The sequence below is a fragment of the Salvelinus alpinus genome, chromosome 2 (assembly GCF_045679555.1).
Source record: "Salvelinus alpinus chromosome 2, SLU_Salpinus.1, whole genome shotgun sequence".
Classification (NCBI taxonomy): Eukaryota; Metazoa; Chordata; class Actinopteri; order Salmoniformes; family Salmonidae; genus Salvelinus; species Salvelinus alpinus.
This window is the reverse complement of record NC_092087.1, coordinates 75,185,212-75,204,331: the sequence shown is the minus strand read 5'-3', so window position 1 is coordinate 75,204,331 and position 19,120 is coordinate 75,185,212. Positions and strand designations below refer to the sequence as shown.

Below are 19,120 nucleotides of genomic sequence, written 5' to 3'. Positions count from 1 at the left end.
CCACATGTGGATTCCAATTAAGTTGTACAAACATCTCAAGGATGATCAATGGAAACAGGATGCACCTGAGCTCAATTTCGAGTCTCATAGCAAAGCGTCTGAATACTTATGTCAATAAGGTATTTCTGTTTCTTATTTTTAATACATTTGCAAACACTTCTAAAAAACTGTTTTCGCTTTGTCATTATGGGGTATTGTGTGAAAAAGTCAAGAGGTCTGAATAGTTTCCAAATGCACTGTAGGTAGGGATAAGGTGCTCGTATCAGATCATGTAGCTGCTCCAGCAACGTGTACAAAGTTGGTGTCTGTCACACACACAAACACACGCATGAACACACACACACACATACTCACACACTGTGACCGTCATGGCTATAAAATGGCTCTATTTAACCTACTAGTCCGGAAGCTGCCTCCCATAACACAGCAACATCCTCATTAGTGTGTGTGTGTGTGTGTGCGTGTCTGTGTCTGTGTCCGTGTCCATTTAAAATCCTTACATGACTGTTCTCTCCCTCTCTCCCAAAGGTCAAGGATGTCTCTTTATGGATAAACATTGTGCATACTGTGGTTCTCCTTCCGTAGCCTGGAGAAGTGTTTGTGTGTGTGTGTGTGTGTGTGTGTGTGTGTGTGTGTGTGTGTGTGCGTGCGCACGTGCGTGTGTGTGTGTGAGGACTTATTTCGCTAATGACCTCACAGTAATGACAAGTCTAATCCCTGTCGGAACACACACAGCTTCTGTGTGACTAAGACTTGTCATCCTTCAATGAACATCTTTGTAAAAGTGTACATGAATCTTCCTGCTATAGTTGTATAACTAGACTGAGTGGGCTGCGTCTCAATTGACAGCCTATTACCTATTTAGTGCATGTACTGTATGTATCTATGAGGGAATGTAATTCTTATCTGCATACTGCACGGGTTAGTGACAGTATAGTGACAGTTAGTGACAGTAGTGTGAATAGTGTTCCATCAGTTGGAATAAATATTCAAATATTTGTTCAGGAGAACTAACTGACGTTGGAGTAATGACTTCCTGGTTGTATCTTAGAATCGGACACTTTCAGTTATAACTGTCATTCATGTAATAGCACTTGAGTCCTCATAATGGTATTGTCCACATAAAACACAATTTGTCATCATAATAAGTGGTGAGTCTTCTAGTCTTCTAGGTATATCGTATTTTTTATTTTTTAAAACCTTTATTTAACTAAGCAAGTCAGTTAAGAATAAATTATTATTTTCAATGACGGCCTAGGAACAGTGGGTTAACTGCCTGTTCAGGGGAAGAACGACAGATTTGTACCTTGTCAGCTCTGGGATTTGAACTTGCAACCTTTCGGTTACTAGTCCAACACTCTAACCACTGGGCTGCCCTTCCGCCCCTAATACTGGGGTATTTGGAAGTAGACAGTTTTTCAATACCGCCAATACCATTGGAACTATTTATTTTAAGTTTTTCATAGTACATGGCCTCACACATGAATCCAAATAAAAATATTTGTAGCTACTTTTTAAGTAAATACCTGCAGTCAACTTGTGCAAAACATTAGGAGATAAAGTCGTTTTCATCGCAAGTTAAAGCATACTGTTAGCTAGCTAATGTTACGTGTATGAGCTGTGTAGTAATATTATTTGTATCTTTGAAAGCCATATGCATTACTAGTTATAGCCTCATGTTAGCTAGCTAGCTAACATTGAAACCAAGTTGGTTAACTTTAGCTACCTGCAGATTCGTGCATGGTGCATGATAGTATGGATTGGCATTATAGGTCTAAACAAAAGACTCCACTATGCAAGTAACCATTTCACTGTACCGTTTACACCTTCTGTATCCTCTGTATGTGACAAATAAACTTTGATTTTACTTGATATAGTGTGTTTACCAGAGAGGGTAATGTGAAGAAGAACATGGTACCAAAGTCAGATTAGGATATAGACCAAGGATTAGTGTATTTTTACTACTACTTTTTGCTACTACTTTCACCACTTTTATTTTTAATCTTTGGTTGTTTACTACACTACCTTACTCACTCTGTTTAGTACATGGCCTCAAAAGTGAATCCTTAAAGATATGGGTGGGGCTAAGGCTAAACCGGTGCAGATAAAGAAAAGCTCTCCAGTAGGTGTACCAAAAGTTTAGCAACTTTCAAAGAATAATTAATTTCCCATTGTTTCTCAACTGCAGTGTATGATATACCATTTTCTAGCACTGAGTCTCTACTTTTATCAATGTAAAAAAACACCATTTCAAATGTTGCTACATAGGACCGAATCAAGGTGGTCGGTCACATATGAACATTTGGTTACCGCCCAAACGCATTGTCTTCATAAAACACATGGTACTAATCATAATACTATAATGTCTTCATAATACACATGGTACTAGTCATCATAATACTATAATGTCTTCATAATACACATGGTACTAATCAACAGAATACTATAATGTCTTCATAATACACATGATACTAGTCATCATAATACTATAATGTCTTCATAATACACATCATACCAGTCATCATAATACTATAATGTCTTCATAATACACATAGTACTAGTCAACATAATACTATAATGTCTTCATAATACACATAGTACTAGTCAACATAATACTATAATGTCTTCATAATACACATGGTACTAGTCAACATAATACTATAATGTCTTCATAATACACATGGTACTAGTCAACATAATACTATAATATCTTCATAATACACATGGCAGTAGTCATCATAATACTATTCTCCTTGTAATACACAATTACGATTCCACAAGAAAACAGGTATTGTGTCATACTATCCTCGTACAATGTGCCAATCAAAGCATAATAAAGCCATGAACAGAATTGCTGTGGCAACATGGGGCAGGCAGGTTTCTAAGACTGCAGGGACAATGGAGCTTTCCAGGGTGTCTATCAGCAACTGAGACCCACAGCAAAGCAACAGAACCTCCCCTCTCTCCTCTTCTTTGAAGTGTGGGCTGGGTGTTAGCCTAGCGGTTAACAGGTTCGGCCAGTAACCCAAGAGGTTGCTGGTTCGAATCGCCAAGCTGACTAGGTGAAATCTGTCGATGTGCCCTTGAGCAAGGCACTTATCCCTAATTGCTCCTGTAAGTCGCTCTGTATAAGAGCGTCTGCTAAATGACGGAAAAAAATGAAATATAATACAAACTAATTTCCACCTGTCACCCCTAGCTCCCCAGGCTTGCTTCTCTACAAAACACAGCTTAATACACACATCCTCCAGAGATCCGGGACCAACACACAGACTTGCACGAATGCACACACACACACACGAATGCACACACACACTCTGGGCAGACTTAGCCTTATGATCGACCCACACTCACTTCTTATTTCACCAGAGTAGCACCAGGAATAGAGGATTTGAATGTCTGCTTACAAATACAGGAAATTGGGGGAATGAAAAAGTTTTATAAAATAACGATTATACAAAATAAATACATTTTGTATTTAGTTTCACATTTCTTTCTGTTAGCATCTGTTGGCAATGGTATTTACACAATATTGTAAATAAGCCTTAAGCATGGTGACAAACAACATTTTAACGATGTTTGCATAGGTTGTCTGAAGAATGTGTATATCATTTCAGTCATGAGCAAATGGTGTTTTGGCTTCATGTACCAACAACTATGAAATTAATCAACGAATCACACTCACATTAATCAGGTTAACAATATACTGCAGTGCCTCTATGCATCATACATTCATAATGTTTGTGTTATAGACAAGCAATTTGTGTTATATACATGCAATTTGTGTTATAGACAAACAATTTGTGTTATAGACAAGCAATGTGTGTTATAGACAAGCAATGTGTGTTATAGACAAGCAATATGTGTTATAGACAAGCAATATGTGTTATGGACAAGCAATATGTGTTATAGACAAGCAATTTGTGTTATAGACAAGCAAAGTGTGTTATAGACAAGCAATTTGTGTTATAGACAAGAAACGTGTGTTATAGACAAGCAATTTGTGTCATAGACAAGCAACTTGTGTTATAGACAAGCAGTTTGTGTTATAGACAAGCAGTTTGTGTTATAGACAAGCAATTTGTGTTACAGACAAGCAATTTGTGTTATAGACAAGCAATTTGTGTTATAGACAAGCAATATGTGTTACAGACAAGCAATTTGTGTTATAGACAAGCAATTTGTGTTATAGACAAGCAATTTGTTATAGACAAGCAATTTGTTATAGACAAGCAATTTCATTTCCTGGAGGCTGGAGTTGCTAGTGTTTATGTGTGAATGACATATTCGTAATATAAGGTAGACTGAGGTATACGAGGCTGAGGTTACTAAGTGTAAATGTGTAAACAACATATTGGTAATATAAGTTAGACTGAGGTATATGAGGCTGAGGTTACTAAGAAGTAAATGTGTAAACAACATATTGGTTGTATAAGTTAGACTGAGGTATACGAGGCTGAGGTTACTAAGTGTAAATGTGTAAACAACATATTGGTAATATAAGGTAGACTGAGGTATACGAGGCTGAGGTTACTAAGTGTAAATGTGTGAATGACAGCTGCTATGACAGAGACACAGATCAAGTGGATAAAACCCAATACTATCCTCCTGGGTTTACAGGTAGGAAGAGATTACTGCCAATGATACTGTAGCTATGGCTGCCTTATGCTCTACTGCTCTTCTAACTGGGCGCTATGGCAGCACATATGTTTGTGGTAACCTAGGCTACCTCGTCTGCTGCTAGGCAATGGCATGACAACACCATTGATTTGCACTTGATAGATGCATGGCTCGAGAGTTTTCAAGATAAAAGGATTTTCAAGATAACAAAAGGAAAACGATTGGAAAGAGGAGAACTATTCCTGTGCGCAATTCCATAGATAACACACAAAGTATATACAAAATGTACTACCAACACAAGCTAAATGTACCGACATTGCTAGCTCCATTCTCAAATAGCCTTTCCCTCTGCTTCAACCGAGACTGTGTCAGCTGAATAATTTAGACATCATCATCATGGCGTCATGACGACCTGAGAGTGCAAGGTGAGCTGTCCAACTTATACATACCTCACGTCATGACTCTCGTCTCGCTAAGTCGCTCACCTGAGCTCACCCATGTTAACACATTCCCCCAGAGAACAGCTGCAATCAATAAGTAATAACCATTTTCGATTTGATATGACAATATAATGACTCTATGCTCCTCTGCAGTAGGTTTGTAGAATGCTTTGTGGAGGAGCCTGATGAGAGTATATTGATTGCAAGCAGGATGCTATTTTTACTGACGCACATGCAGGCATGCACGCACAAACGCACGCATGCACACACACAAACACACACACACACAAACACAACGTTGTTATGTGCCGCCTCGAAGGTGACCTGTCAAGTCAAGAGGAATATGACGACAACAGGGGTATGTGCATTGTCACAAAGTGTATATGTGTGTGTGTGTGACACTATCTGTGTGTTGACTCACGTTAACCCAGTCTGGATCAACAGGGAGGGAGACACTGACGGTACGATCACCATACGGTCACCACCCACCAATGCCACTTGACCCCCTAGACATATGTTCCTGTCACACCATGGCAACAGGCCATGACTAAACACACTGGGCACTACTCTGTTATTAGACCCCGTCTTACTGCTCTCCCTCTATTCCTACTTGTTTCATTCATTCTCTCGCTCTCTCTCTCTTTCTCTCTCCCTATTTCTTTCATGTTCTCCCTCTCTCCCTCTTTGTGTCTCCCTCCATTGACTTGATACAGACGATATGTGTACTACGCCTTTAGCCGTTAATCATGAACAGCCTCTTGGCCTCTGCATGATGAGTGATCTGTGTGCATTTCTTCTGTCCCATGTCTATATCCAAATGACATTTTATGTTCGCAGGACAAGGTGAGATACGGGACATTGATAAGACATTCACACCAATCAGCAGCTCGTATTTGGAGACTGAGCTTCCAATAGAGGATAAATCAAATCAAATCAAATCAAGTTTATTTTATATAGCCCTTCGTACATCAGCTAATATCTCGAAGTGCTGTACAGAAACCCAGCCTAAAACCCCAAACAGCAAGCAATGCAGGTGTAGAAGCACGGTGGCTAGGAAAAACTCCCTAGAAAGGCCAAAACCTACGAAGAAACCTAGAGAGGAACCAGGCTATGAGGGGTGGCCAGTCCTCTTCTGGCTGTGCCGGGTGGAGATTATAACAGAACATGGCCAAGATGTTCAAAATGTTCATAAGTGACAAGCATGGTCAAATAATAATCAGGAATAAATGTCAGTTGGCTTTTCATAGCCGATCATTAAGAGTTGAAAAATAATATTCTCTCTCTCTCTCACACACACACACACACACACACACACACACACACACACACACACACACACACACACACACACACACACGATCAAGGGTGAAAGGCTGGCCCACTTTGAGTCGATAAAGAGCCTCAACAAGTGCTTCCAACACGTTCAGCAGAGAACTCCATTACGCAATCCAGCCCCAACACAACACTGTCCTGATGTGTTCTGCTACAGAACTGACTTTACTGCTACAGAACCGGCTTTTTCCCCACTTCACACGAGCCTATACACAGAAACTCACTCACTTAAAATCGTACCGAAAGTTAGATTTCAGCTAACGCCTTTCATATAGAAACAGCAAGTGCAGTGTAAAACCAAGAAACTAGGCTAGTGAACATGGAATCCTCTCCCTCTCTCTTTAAGGCCTTTGACCTTGATCCTACAATGAGAAGCCACGCACACACACACACACACACACACACACACACACACCTACACACACACACAGCCATTATGCTGTCCTGTGCTGTTGTCTCGGGCGCTACTGTGTCCTTATCTACCTAATTGGATTCATTAATGGGCTTTAATTAGACCTAATGATCAGGTGGTCTGACTCCTGGGAGGCTGTGAGGGACTTGATGTCACTATGGTGGAGGTAAGCCACTCCACAGCTACAGGTCCAGACAACTAAGTCAACATGTGTTATCAAGGCCTTTAGTAACCTGATCCAATGCCTTGCAGCAGCACTGTGTTTTCATTAACTGTATATTGAGGCGTCAGGCAGCCAATTGTTTGGAGAGTTGGGACAGTAACCGAAAGGTTGCTAGGTTGAATCCCCGAGCTGACAAGGTACAAATCTGTCGTTCAGCCCCTGAACAAGGCAGTTAACACACTGTTCCTAGGCCGTCATTGTAAATAAGAATTGGTTATTAACGGACTTGCCTAGTTAAATAAAGGTTAAATATTTTTATTTATTTATTATATTACTTGGATGGATGTGATTGTATGTGTTATTATATGTGTTCTTACCTACATGTGTGATAGCCAATAGACTTGAATAATAGAACATATAGCTTACGTTCAATGATAAATGATGCGGTGTTCTATTCATTTTCGGAATTACAGCCTTTCAGTAATTTACTTGTTTCCCCTGCACTGAAGGGTCCAAATGCAATTAATACATGTCATGTTTATTGTTAAAATACCATTTTATAGGCCCACAGAATCCTTTAAAATTCTGTTCTTTAGAGACATTTACTGTAATTGTCATGTTTTGTCTTTGATCATGTCTTGTCCCTGTGCTTCCCTCTGCTGGTCTTATTAGGTTCTTTCTCTTTCTCTCTCTCTATCGTTCCGTTCATGCTCCCAGCTGTTTCTCATTCTCCCTACGACCTCATTTACTCTTTCACACCTGTCCCCTATTTTGCCCTCTGATTAGAGTCCCTATTTCTCCCTCTGTTTTCCGCTCCTGTCCTTGTCGGATTCTTGTTTGATGTTTGCAGTTCCTGTGTCTTGTTCCGCCCTGTCGTGTTCTTTTACCTTCTTCAGATGCTGCGTGTGAGCAGGTGTCTATGTCAGCTACGGCCTGTGCCTTCCTGAAGCGACCTGCAGTCTGTGGTCGCGTCTCCAGTCGTTCCTCTCTATTGACGAGAGGATTTCAGTTTCCTGTTTTGGATTTCCATTGATTTATATCCAGGAGTATCATTATTTGTTTTATACTGGAATAAAGACTCTGTTACTATTACGTCGCTTTTGGGTCCTCATTCATCTGCATAACAGAAGAATCCGACACCAAGAATGGACCCAGCGACTACGGATTCTCTCAACACTGCCGTCGAGTTCCAGGGAGCTATGCTCGGCAGACACGAGCAGGAATTGTTTGCTGCTCGTCATGCCGTTGAGACCCTGGCCGCTCAGGTCTCCGATCTCTCTGGACAGTTTCAGAGTCTTCGTCTCGTGCCACCAGCTACTTCCTGGTCTTCCGAGTCTCCGGAACCTAGGGTTAATAACCCACCATGTTACTCTGGGCAGCCCACTGAGTGTCGCTCCTTTCTCACCCAGTGTGATATTGTGTTCTCTCTCCAGCCCAACACGTACTCAAGAGAGAGAGCTCGGATCGCTTACGTCATATCACTCCTTACTGGTCGGGCTCGGGAGTGGGGCACAGCTATCTGGGAGGCAAGGGCTGAGTGTTCTAACGATTATCAGAACTTTAAAGAGGAGATGATACGGGTTTTTGATCGTTCAGTTTTTGGGAAGGAGGCTTCCAGGGCCCTGGCTTCCCTATGTCAAGGTGATCGATCCATAACGGATTACTCTATAGAGTTTCGCACTCTTGCTGCCTCCAGTGACTGGAACGAGCCGGCGTTGCTCGCTCGTTTTCTGGAGGGACTTCACGCTGAGGTTAAGGATGAGATTCTCTCCCGGGAGGTTCCTTCCAGCGTGGACTCTTTGATTGCACTCGCCATCCGCATAGAACGACGGATAGATCTTCGTCATCGAGCTCGTGGAAGAGAGCTCGCGTTAACGGTGCTTCCCCTCTCCGCATCTCAACCATCTCCTCCCACCGGCTCAGAGACTGAGCCCATGCAGCTGGGAGGTATTCGCATCTCGACTAAGGAGAGGGAACGGAGAATCACCAACCGCCTTTGCCTCTATTGCGGTTCTGCTGGACATTTTGTCATGTCATGTCCAGTAAAAGCCAGAGCTCATCAGTAAGCGGAGGGCTACTGGTGAGCGCTACTACTCAGGTCTCTCCATCAAGATCCTGTACTACCTTGTCGGTCCATCTACGCTGGACCGGTTCGGCTGCTTCCTGCAGTGCCTTGATAGACTCAGGGGCTGAGGGTTGTTTTATGGACGAAGCATGGGCTCGGAAACATGACATTCCTCTCAGACAGTTAGGGAAGCCCACGCCCATGTTCGCCTTAGATGGTAGTCCTCTCCCCAGTATCAGATGTGAGACACTACCTTTAACCCTCACAGTATCTGGTAACCACAGTGAGACCATTTCCTTTTTGATTTTTCGTTCACCTTTTACACCTGTTGTTTTGGGTCATCCCTGGCTAGTATGTCATAATCCTTCTATTAATTGGTCTAGTAATTCTATTCTATCCTGGAACGTTTCTTGTCATGTGAAGTGTTTAATGTCTGCTATCCCTCCTGTGTCTTCTGTCCCCTCTACTCAGGAGGAACCTGGTGATTTGACAGGAGTGCCGGAGGAATATCATGATCTGCGCACGGTCTTCAGTCGGTCCAGAGCCAGCTCCCTTCCTCCTCACCGGTCGTATGATTGTTGTATTGATCTCCTTCCGGGGACCACTCCCCCTCGGGGTAGACTATACTCTCTGTCGGCTCCCGAACGTAAGGCTCTCGAGGATTATCTGTCTGTTTCTCTCGACGCCGGTACCGTGGTGCCTTCTTCCTCTCCCGCCGGAGCGGGATTTTTCTTTGTTAAGAAGAAGGACGGTACTCTGCGCCCCTGCGTGGATTATCGAGGGCTGAATGACATAACGGTTAAGAATCGTTATCCGCTTCCCCTTATGTCGTCAGCCTTCGAGATTTTGCAGGGAGCCAGGTGCTTTACTAAGTTGGACCTTCGTAACGCTTACCATCTCGTACGCATCAGAGAGGGGGACGAGTGGAAAACGGCGTTTAACACTCCGTTAGGGCATTTTGAATACCGGGTTCTGCCGTTCGGTCTCGCTAATGCTCCAGCTGTCTTTCAGGCATTAGTTAATGATGTACTGAGAGACATGCTGAACATTTTTGTCTTCGTTTACCTTGACGATATCCTGATTTTTTCACCGTCACTCGAGATTCATGTTCAGCACGTTCGACGTGTACTCCAGCGCCTTTTAGAGAATTGTCTCTACGTGAAGGCTGAGAAGTGCGCCTTTCATGTCTCCTCTGTCACTTTTCTCGGTTCTGTTATTTCCGCTGAAGGCATTCAGATGGATCCCGCTAAGGTCCAGGCTGTCAGCGATTGGCCCGTCCCTAAGTCACGTGTCGAGTTGCAGCGTTTTCTCGGTTTCGCTAATTTCTATCGGCGTTTCATTCGTAATTTCGGTCAAGTGGCTGCCCCTCTCACCGCTCTGACTTCTGTCAAGACTTGCTTTAAGTGGTCCGGTTCCGCCCAGGGAGCTTTTGATCTCCTCAAGAAGCGTTTTACATCCGCTCCTATCCTTGTTACTCCTGACGTCACTAAACAATTCATTGTCGAGGTTGACGCTTCAGAGGTGGGCGTGGGAGCCATTCTGTCTCAGCGCTTCCAGTCTGACGATAAGGTCCATCCTTGCGCTTACTTTTCTCATCGCCTGTCGCCATCGGAACGCAACTATGATGTGGGTAACCGCGAACTGCTCGCCATCCGCTTAGCCATAGGCGAATGGCGACAGTGGTTGGAGGGGGCGACCGTCCCTTTTGTCGTTTGGACTGACCATAAGAACCTTGAGTACATCCGTTCGGCCAAACGACTTAATGCACGTCAAGCTCGTTGGGCGTTGTTTTTCGCTCGTTTCGAGTTCGTGATTTCCTATCGTCCGGGAAATAAGAACACCAAGCCTGATGCCTTATCCCGTCTCTTTAGTTCTTCTGTGGCTTCTACCGACCCCGAGGGGATTCTCCCTGAAGGGCGTGTTGTCGGGTTGACTGTCTGGGGAATTGAGAGACAGGTAAAGCAAGCACTCACTCACACTGCGTCGCCGCGCGCTTGTCCTAGTAACCTTCTGTTCGTTCCTGTCTCTACTCGTCTGGCTGTTCTTCAGTGGGCTCACTCTGCCAAGTTAGCTGGCCACCCCGGCGTTCGGGGTACGCTTGCTTCTATTCGCCAGCGGTTTTGGTGGCCTACTCAGGAGCGGGACACGCGTCGTTTCGTGGCTGCTTGTTCGGACTGCGCGCAGACTAAGTCAGGTAACTCTCCTCCTGCCGGTCGTCTCAGACCGCTTCCCATTCCTTCTCGACCATGGTCTCACATCGCCTTAGACTTTATTACCGGTCTGCCTTCGTCTGCGGGGAAGACTGTGATTCTTACGGTTATCGATAGGTTCTCTAAGGCGGCACATTTCATTCCCCTCGCTAAGCTTCCTTCCGCTAAGGAGACGGCACAAATCATCATTGAGAATGTGTTCAGAATTCATGGCCTCCCGTTAGACGCCGTTTCAGACAGAGGTCCGCAATTCACGTCACAGTTTTGGAGGGAGTTCTGTCGTTTGATTGGTGCTTCCGTCAGTCTCTCTTCCGGGTTTCATCCCCAGTCTAACGGTCAAGCAGAAAGGGCCAATCAGTCGATTGGTCGCATTTTACGCAGCCTTTCGTTTCGAAACCCTGCGTCTTGGGCAGAACAGCTCCCCTGGGCTGAGTACGCTCACAACTCGCTTCCTTCGTCTGCTACCGGGCTGTCCCCGTTTCAGAGTAGTCTTGGCTACCAGCCTCCTCTGTTTTCGTCCCAGCTCGCCGAGTCCAGCGTTCCCTCCGCTCAGGCTTTTGTCCAACGTTGTGAGCGCACCTGGAGGAGGGTCAGGTCTGCACTTTGCCGTTACAGGGCGCAGACTGTGAGAGCCGCCAATAAGCGTAGGATTAAGAGTCCTAGGTATTGTCGCGGTCAGAGAGTGTGGCTTTCCACTCGTAACCTTCCCCTTACGACAGCTTCTCGCAAGTTGACTCCGCGGTTCATTGGTCCGTTCCGTGTCTCTCAGGTCGTCAATCCTGTCGCTGTGCGACTGCTTCTTCCGCAACATCTTCGTCGCGTCCACCCTGTCTTCCATGTCTCCTGTGTCAAGCCTTTTCTTCGCGCCCCCGTTCGTCTTCCCTCCCCCCCCCCCGTCCTTGTCGAGGGCGCTCCTATTTACAAGGTACGGAAGATCATGGACATGCGTTCTCGGGGACGTGGTCACCAGTACTTAGTGGATTGGGAGGGTTACGGTCCTGAGGAGAGGAGTTGGGTTCCATCTCGGGACGTGCTGGACCGTTCGTTGATCGATGATTTCCTTCGTTGCCGCCAGGGTTCCTCCTCGAGTGCGCCAGGAGGCGCTCGGTGAGTGGGGGGGTACTGTCATGTTTTGTCTTTGATCATGTCTTGTCCCTGTGCTTCCCTCTGCTGGTCTTATTAGGTTCTTTCTCTTTCTCTCTCTCTATCGTTCCGTTCATGCTCCCAGCTGTTTCTCATTCTCCCTACGACCTCATTTACTCTTTCACACCTGTCCCCTATTTTGCCCTCTGATTAGAGTCCCTATTTCTCCCTCTGTTTTCCGCTCCTGTCCTTGTCGGATTCTTGTTTGATGTTTGCAGTTCCTGTGTCTTGTTCCGCCCTGTCGTGTTCTTTTACCTTCTTCAGATGCTGCGTGTGAGCAGGTGTCTATGTCAGCTACGGCCTGTGCCTTCCTGAAGCGACCTGCAGTCTGTGGTCGCGTCTCCAGTCGTTCCTCTCTATTGACGAGAGGATTTCAGTTTCCTGTTTTGGATTTCCATTGATTTATATCCAGGAGTATCATTATTTGTTTTATACTGGAATAAAGACTCTGTTACTATTACGTCGCTTTTGGGTCCTCATTCATCTGCATAACAGTAATTCTGGGACTTGGCAAAAAGGCTATGCAGAGGATGAGCTAAGCTGTGATAGCCTACATAAACACAAATTGATTTATTGATTGGTTTGGTTGGCCCACTAACAGCACAGCTGGATATGACTGACTTCCCCCAGTTGCATAGTGTGGGGAAACCCCCACACCAATGTGAGACAACTGAAATATACTGGGGGGCTTGGGGGGAAACCCCCACACCAATGTGAGACAACTGAAATATACTGGGGGGCTTGGGGGGAAACCCCCACACCAATGTGAGACAACTGAAATATACTGGGGGGCTTGGGGGGAAACCCCCACACCAATGTGAGACAACTGAAATATACTGGGGGGCTTGGGGGGAAACCCCCACACCAATGTGAGACAACTGAAATATACTGGGGGGCTTGGGGGGAAACCCCCACACCAATGTGAGACAACTGAAATATACTGGGGGGCTTGGGGAGAAACCCCCACACCAATGTGAGACAACTGAAATATACTGGGGGGCTTGGGGAGAAACCCCCACACCAATGTGAGACAACTGAAATATACTGGGGGGCTTGGGGAGAAACCCCCACACCAATGTGAGACAACTGAAATATACTGGGGGGCTTGGGGGGAAACCCCGCAACTTTCTTAACAAACTGCGTCTACAGTTACTATCATCAACAGAAGGCGACTGAGGAAGTACACAAACGATGGTATCGACGTGAAAACGGATAAGGGATGATAGACGAATAATGACATCAGCAGGTTTTCCTATAAATTGCTATAAATTATTCAACTGCATTCAATACAAAATATATCAAATCGACCCAAAGGAAAAGCTTTAATGTTTGTATTTCTACTATAACACTGATCACAGGGAAATATATATACTGGGGAATAATAGCCTTCTGTAGCCTAGCCAATGTATGCAAATGTCTATAATGAACTGTCTCTGGTGTGACATCTGTGTGACATCAGAATTTGGGTAGCCTACCTGATACACACGCAACGTTATTTTACGCGACAGGAATTGCACTCTCCAACTATTTTCCATTGCATTGCAAATTGAACGAAACGATAACCTACAGTGTGTACAGTATAAGCAATGGTGACGTGATCTATGAGTGTATCTAAACGTTATGTTTCCTTACCGTACAAGGCATTTCGCGTTATCTGGCCTCCCATGACTACAATTCCAGTCGGCAGCCCTTATATACCAGCTCTCAATATTCAAACACTTGCGGTGTTGATGCACAATCCAACGCCGACAACATGATTGGAGGCTACATCCAGAACGGTCGTTCTTTCTCCCGATTGGAATATAAACACAGTGCACTCCAGGTCCCCTAAGCACCAAGCAGAGCGGTAGTGAAGGCTGCTCCCCCATTCACTGTGCGCTCTCGGCGCCTTGAGCCCCACTCACACACAGACATTTACATAAAAGGTGGAGTCAAGGCAAAGCGTTATTAACGCAGTCGCTGCCAGTTTCCAACAATCATAAAGAATATGAGTAACATGGACACTCGGACAATTTCAGGGTAGGCTTTACCCTAGAATAGAATAGAATGAAATACAATCGAACATTCCATTGCCTTCCAGAGAGAATGTGTCTTGCAAATCATTTTAAAGCACTGTCAATATAAAATAAAGATGTGCATAGTATAGAATGGAGGGTGTGGACATAGGCAGACTATGTGAGAGCTATAGGCTATGCTAGAGCGCTAGTTCTATAGGCTTATCTCTCACAGTGTCCTCCCCTCTCTCTCATGAGTAACCACACTATGTTTGGGTCCAGAGTAGGGCAGAGGAACCAAGCGGTCACATTCTTTACCCTCAGCACTCTGCCTTTCACCTCAAGTGAGTCCCTTCTTCCTGGTGTGCCTCGGGGCCCCTCTGCCCCTGGCAGACAGCCTGGGTGACCTCTCAGGAGTCACGCCTCTGACTTAAGCTGTCATCACGTATCCACGGTGACATCGGAGCCCCTCCATCTTGGAGTAGTTTACATTAGCCTCAAGGATGTTCGCTGCTTAGATATCTCTTAAGGGTGATAATGGCTTTGTGAATGACTAGGAGTGACAGATGTAAGTGATATTGTCAAAAAGGGTGAATGAAAATGCTTATGGGCTGAGTGTTTCTATCGGGGTTAAATTGGGGTGGGCGGTGGGGGATCTTGGGAAGGCAACCAATGTTAAGAATAGTTGAACGCATATACGCCTACTATCTTGACCTTCTGAGTTGTACAATGAATGAAAAATTCCCCTCCAATCAATCATTCATGATTCACACGTGCCACCACTGTCACGCCCTGACCGTAGATTGCTTTGTATGTTTCTATTTTTAGTTTGGTCAGGGTGTGATGTGGGTGGGTATTCTATGTTGTAGGTCTAGGTTTTCTATTTCTATGTGTTTGGCCTGGTATGGTTCTCAATCAGAGGCAGCTGTCTATCGTTGTCTCTGATTGAGAGCCATACTTAGGTAGCCTGTTTTCCTATTTTGAGTTGTGGGTGATTCTTTTCTGTTTAGTGTTTTTCGTCACCTTACAGGACTGTTCGTTTGTCGTTTTTGTTGTTTTGTTCAGTGTTCAGTTGTTTTATTAAAATAATGAACACTTACCACGCTGCACCTTGGTCCTCCTCCTTCTCCCGACGACGTTCGTTACAACCACTATTATAATTGACTGAACAAAGAAGCATTAGCGAACCAACCTTATAGAGCCTATTAAATTACTACTGTATTCTAATTCCTAATTCTATGGAGCCAACACTGTTCAAAATAAGACATTTCAATCTATGCCGGGGAATTCTATTCATTTTACCCAGTGAGACATTGTATTGTTGTGTGAGGGTGTTGTCATAATGGTCCCATTTGGAGTATTCAGAGGAGAGTGATGAAGATAACTGGTTAGCTAAGCCCTTCTTGTTTGAGTTGAACACATTACCATTGAATCATGCTGACAATAATATTTACCATTTCCCCCTTTAACGATTACGGCTACGTAACCATAACAAACACTTGAGGCTAGATGGGGACTTTAATCTAAACTAAATCAGGGCCGCAAACCGAAGGTTCGTTTTTGTAGATCATACTCACACATGGTGTGCACATTTTGAATATAAACACAAATGCATTGAGTCCTATTCAATGGGTGGAATGAATTGGAGAGGAGTTTTCAATGGCCTAGATGCTCCCACAGGACCACTGGGCCTAAATAAGTAAGAATGGGTGTGTGTGAGTGAATGAGGAAAGCTGGTGTTGTCTGACAGGGCTCAGTTTCAACTGTTTGTCACGTCACCAATTGAGGTAGCGCTAGTTCCTAGGGTGATCATGCCAAGCTTGACCAAAACCAGGTTCCATGAGTGGACTCGGACAAACTTCCTGCCTGCTTTCCCTGAAGGCCGTCATGTCTTCTTAAAGATAGATGCTAAATGTAGCCTAATAACAGTTCAACCCCGGTTCAACACTTCCTTGAATTTCCTGACATTCATGAAGACACGCTCGGCGAAAACACTTCTGTCCATTGTCTTCCTGTTTTTAAGGGCAGACCTCCTCCATGCGTGCCATTTTAAACTTTTAAGTGAGCATCTTTGACCATGGACCGCAGTCCTATATCTGTTACATGACTAAGTCTGTAAAGTTGGGTTCTTTGTGAATCCAGGCGTAAATACTGTATCCTTACATAACTCACTAAAATAAATAAAAGTGGTCTGGTTCTGGGATGTGGACCTACAGGCACTCTCATCTGGCGACTGCATGGACCCCCCCACAAACACACTCACTCCAACAGAAACCCACTTTTGTTTTAGTGTCTTGGGAAAGCTTTATGCTCCTTATTGTCTTGACTCAGAGGGAAAGCCCTGACTCGTTCCATTAGTAAGTACACCAGCTGTCCTGGTCCGTCCTATCCCACAACATATTTTTGGGCTACGTCCTGTTTAGCCTCAGCAGTGGTTGCCAAAAACACACACACACACACACACACACACACACACACACACACACACACACACACACACACACACACACACACACACACACACACACACACACACACACACACACACACACACACACAGCGTTTAGGATTTACGACTACTCCATTGTGCGTTCGTTATCTGTGGTTGCACCAGACTACAGGCGGTGAGAATTGTATATCCATAATAATGAGAATATGGGTTGGGAATACTGGCTTCAGTACATCTGTCATTCTCAAATAAAATAAAAAGAAAGAATCATCAATAGGTATTTTTATTGAGTTTGATTCGTTTCTGCCTCTGTTAATTATCTAAAAGATATTGAGGTTGTGTCTCGGGTCAATGTGATTGACTGTGCCTAGTGATTTGTTTAAAATGGATACTTCCTATGGGAAATGAGCCTTAGTGTAGACAAAGATGCAAGCTAGCACGCACGTGCGCACACACGCACACACTACCTAAAGGGGAACATGCACAGTGTTAAGTTACACTGTATGCTAACAGAATGTCAGTTGATCGTTAACTGTCTGCTTCCTAGTTATGCTACAAGAACAAACACGTTTGTTGGCTTCTGGCAGTTTGGTTGTTTGCAAATCAAATATCCCATATCTACTACCGGTGAAAAGGTTTAAAAATTTTTTTGATATGAGGGTATCTGTGGGAATTGATTGGCGATGTTCGACTGATGATTATAATTTCCAATACCAGTATCAGGCCTCATCGCTGTGTTTAAGTGTCTGATTCGGTTGATGACGTTATCTGGTATATTAATGAGGGGACATCAACCTTGTGGGAGGTATCTGTACTTTGATCAGTCGATCAGTCGATTCTGTTACCAATCTGTACCAAGTCTAGAACAGTTTTATAGATCAAGAACAGATGGTCCTTTATAATGTCAAACTATAGCTGAACAAACATCAACACATCATTTTAATGGCACCTGGAAACCAGTCGGACATGTTTCCAAGAAGAACGTAGCATTCTGCTGCAGCCTGGGTTATTATATTAGCATGATTTTGCCCTCCACATACAGACACACATCTTCTCCCACCTCCTGACCTAAAAGTGTAACAAAAATGAAATTGTGTCCGTATATAAACAGCAATCTCACCAACACAAATACAGTAAGTACTGTACACAAATACTGTCCAATACAACCCACACGCTTGCACACACACGTGCACACACACGTGCACGCGCACACACGCACACACACACACACACACACACACACACACACACACACACACACACACACACACACACAACAGGGTCTGCCATCTATCCCTGAGTGCCTGGTGAATTGGAATACGACAGCAGATGCTTGAGGGGGGACGTTGGACTGGGTCTCCTGCGGACCGTATTGTCTGACTCTGAGAGGGCCGTGTGACACGTGTGGTGCAAACATTACCCCTTTTCAGAGCCAGCCTCCAGTGTCCAATCACATGTGCAACATATTACTAGGTAACACTACAACATTATATGATCTGAGAAAGAGGGGATGAGAGAAAGAGAGAAGAATGGAATGGGTATCAATAAACATTATGTAGCTATGTCACTATGTACGGAACATTCAAAATGATTATATTGTAGCAAAACCATATGGTAATAGATACAGTTTTTTACAATCACTTTGGCACTAATTTCGGAACCTTGATGTCATTTTTCAAAACTCTAGACACAAAACTCACAACCAATGATCAAAATGCAAATTTTTCAAAACTCTTACACTTTTACCAATTGCTTGGATACAATACACATAAAGCTAAGATCATTTGTGCATTGAACTAAAATCACTGGTTCAAAATGACACAACTTAACATCAAAGTATTACAATTTCAAAATGCAATTCACACATTACATCTGAGATGACTGTCTATTCATTTCATTACAATGATCTAACTATGAATTAATACAACTGCTCAAAATGATAAGTACCTCTTGCATTACTCTTAATGCATAGTTTTATGGAAACTGACAAACAATACTCCATGTTTAGATCATGAAAGTTTCAGAATAACGAGATCCATTGACACCAATTACCGTGGAACATGAACCAATTGGACTACATTATCTATGGATGTAATATTTCATCATCATTCTTTATCAGACACTGTTTCTATGGTCCCATGTACCACTTTCCAGACCATGTTTTCAGATTTGACATTACTGTACACTCACCGGCCACTTTATTAGGTACACCTATCTAGTACTGGGTAGGACCCCCTTTTGCCTCCACAACAGCCTGAATTATTCACAGCGTTGTACGTTAAGAGATGCCAT

At 44.0% G+C, this 19,120-nt stretch overlaps 1 protein-coding gene across 1 annotated transcript in view; it reads right to left on the bottom strand.

The window, feature by feature from the left end:
• The window catches only part of LOC139567740 (E3 ubiquitin-protein ligase NEURL1-like), a 68,218-nt gene extending 53,948 nt beyond the window's left edge, over positions 1–14,270 (bottom strand). Inside the window, exon 1 of the mRNA XM_071389198.1 lies at positions 14,018–14,270. Coding sequence (XP_071245299.1) covers positions 14,018–14,051 — 34 coding nt within the window. The 5' untranslated portion in view covers positions 14,052–14,270. The remainder of the gene's footprint in view (positions 1–14,017) is intronic.
• Positions 14,271–19,120: the final 4,850 nt, after the last annotated feature.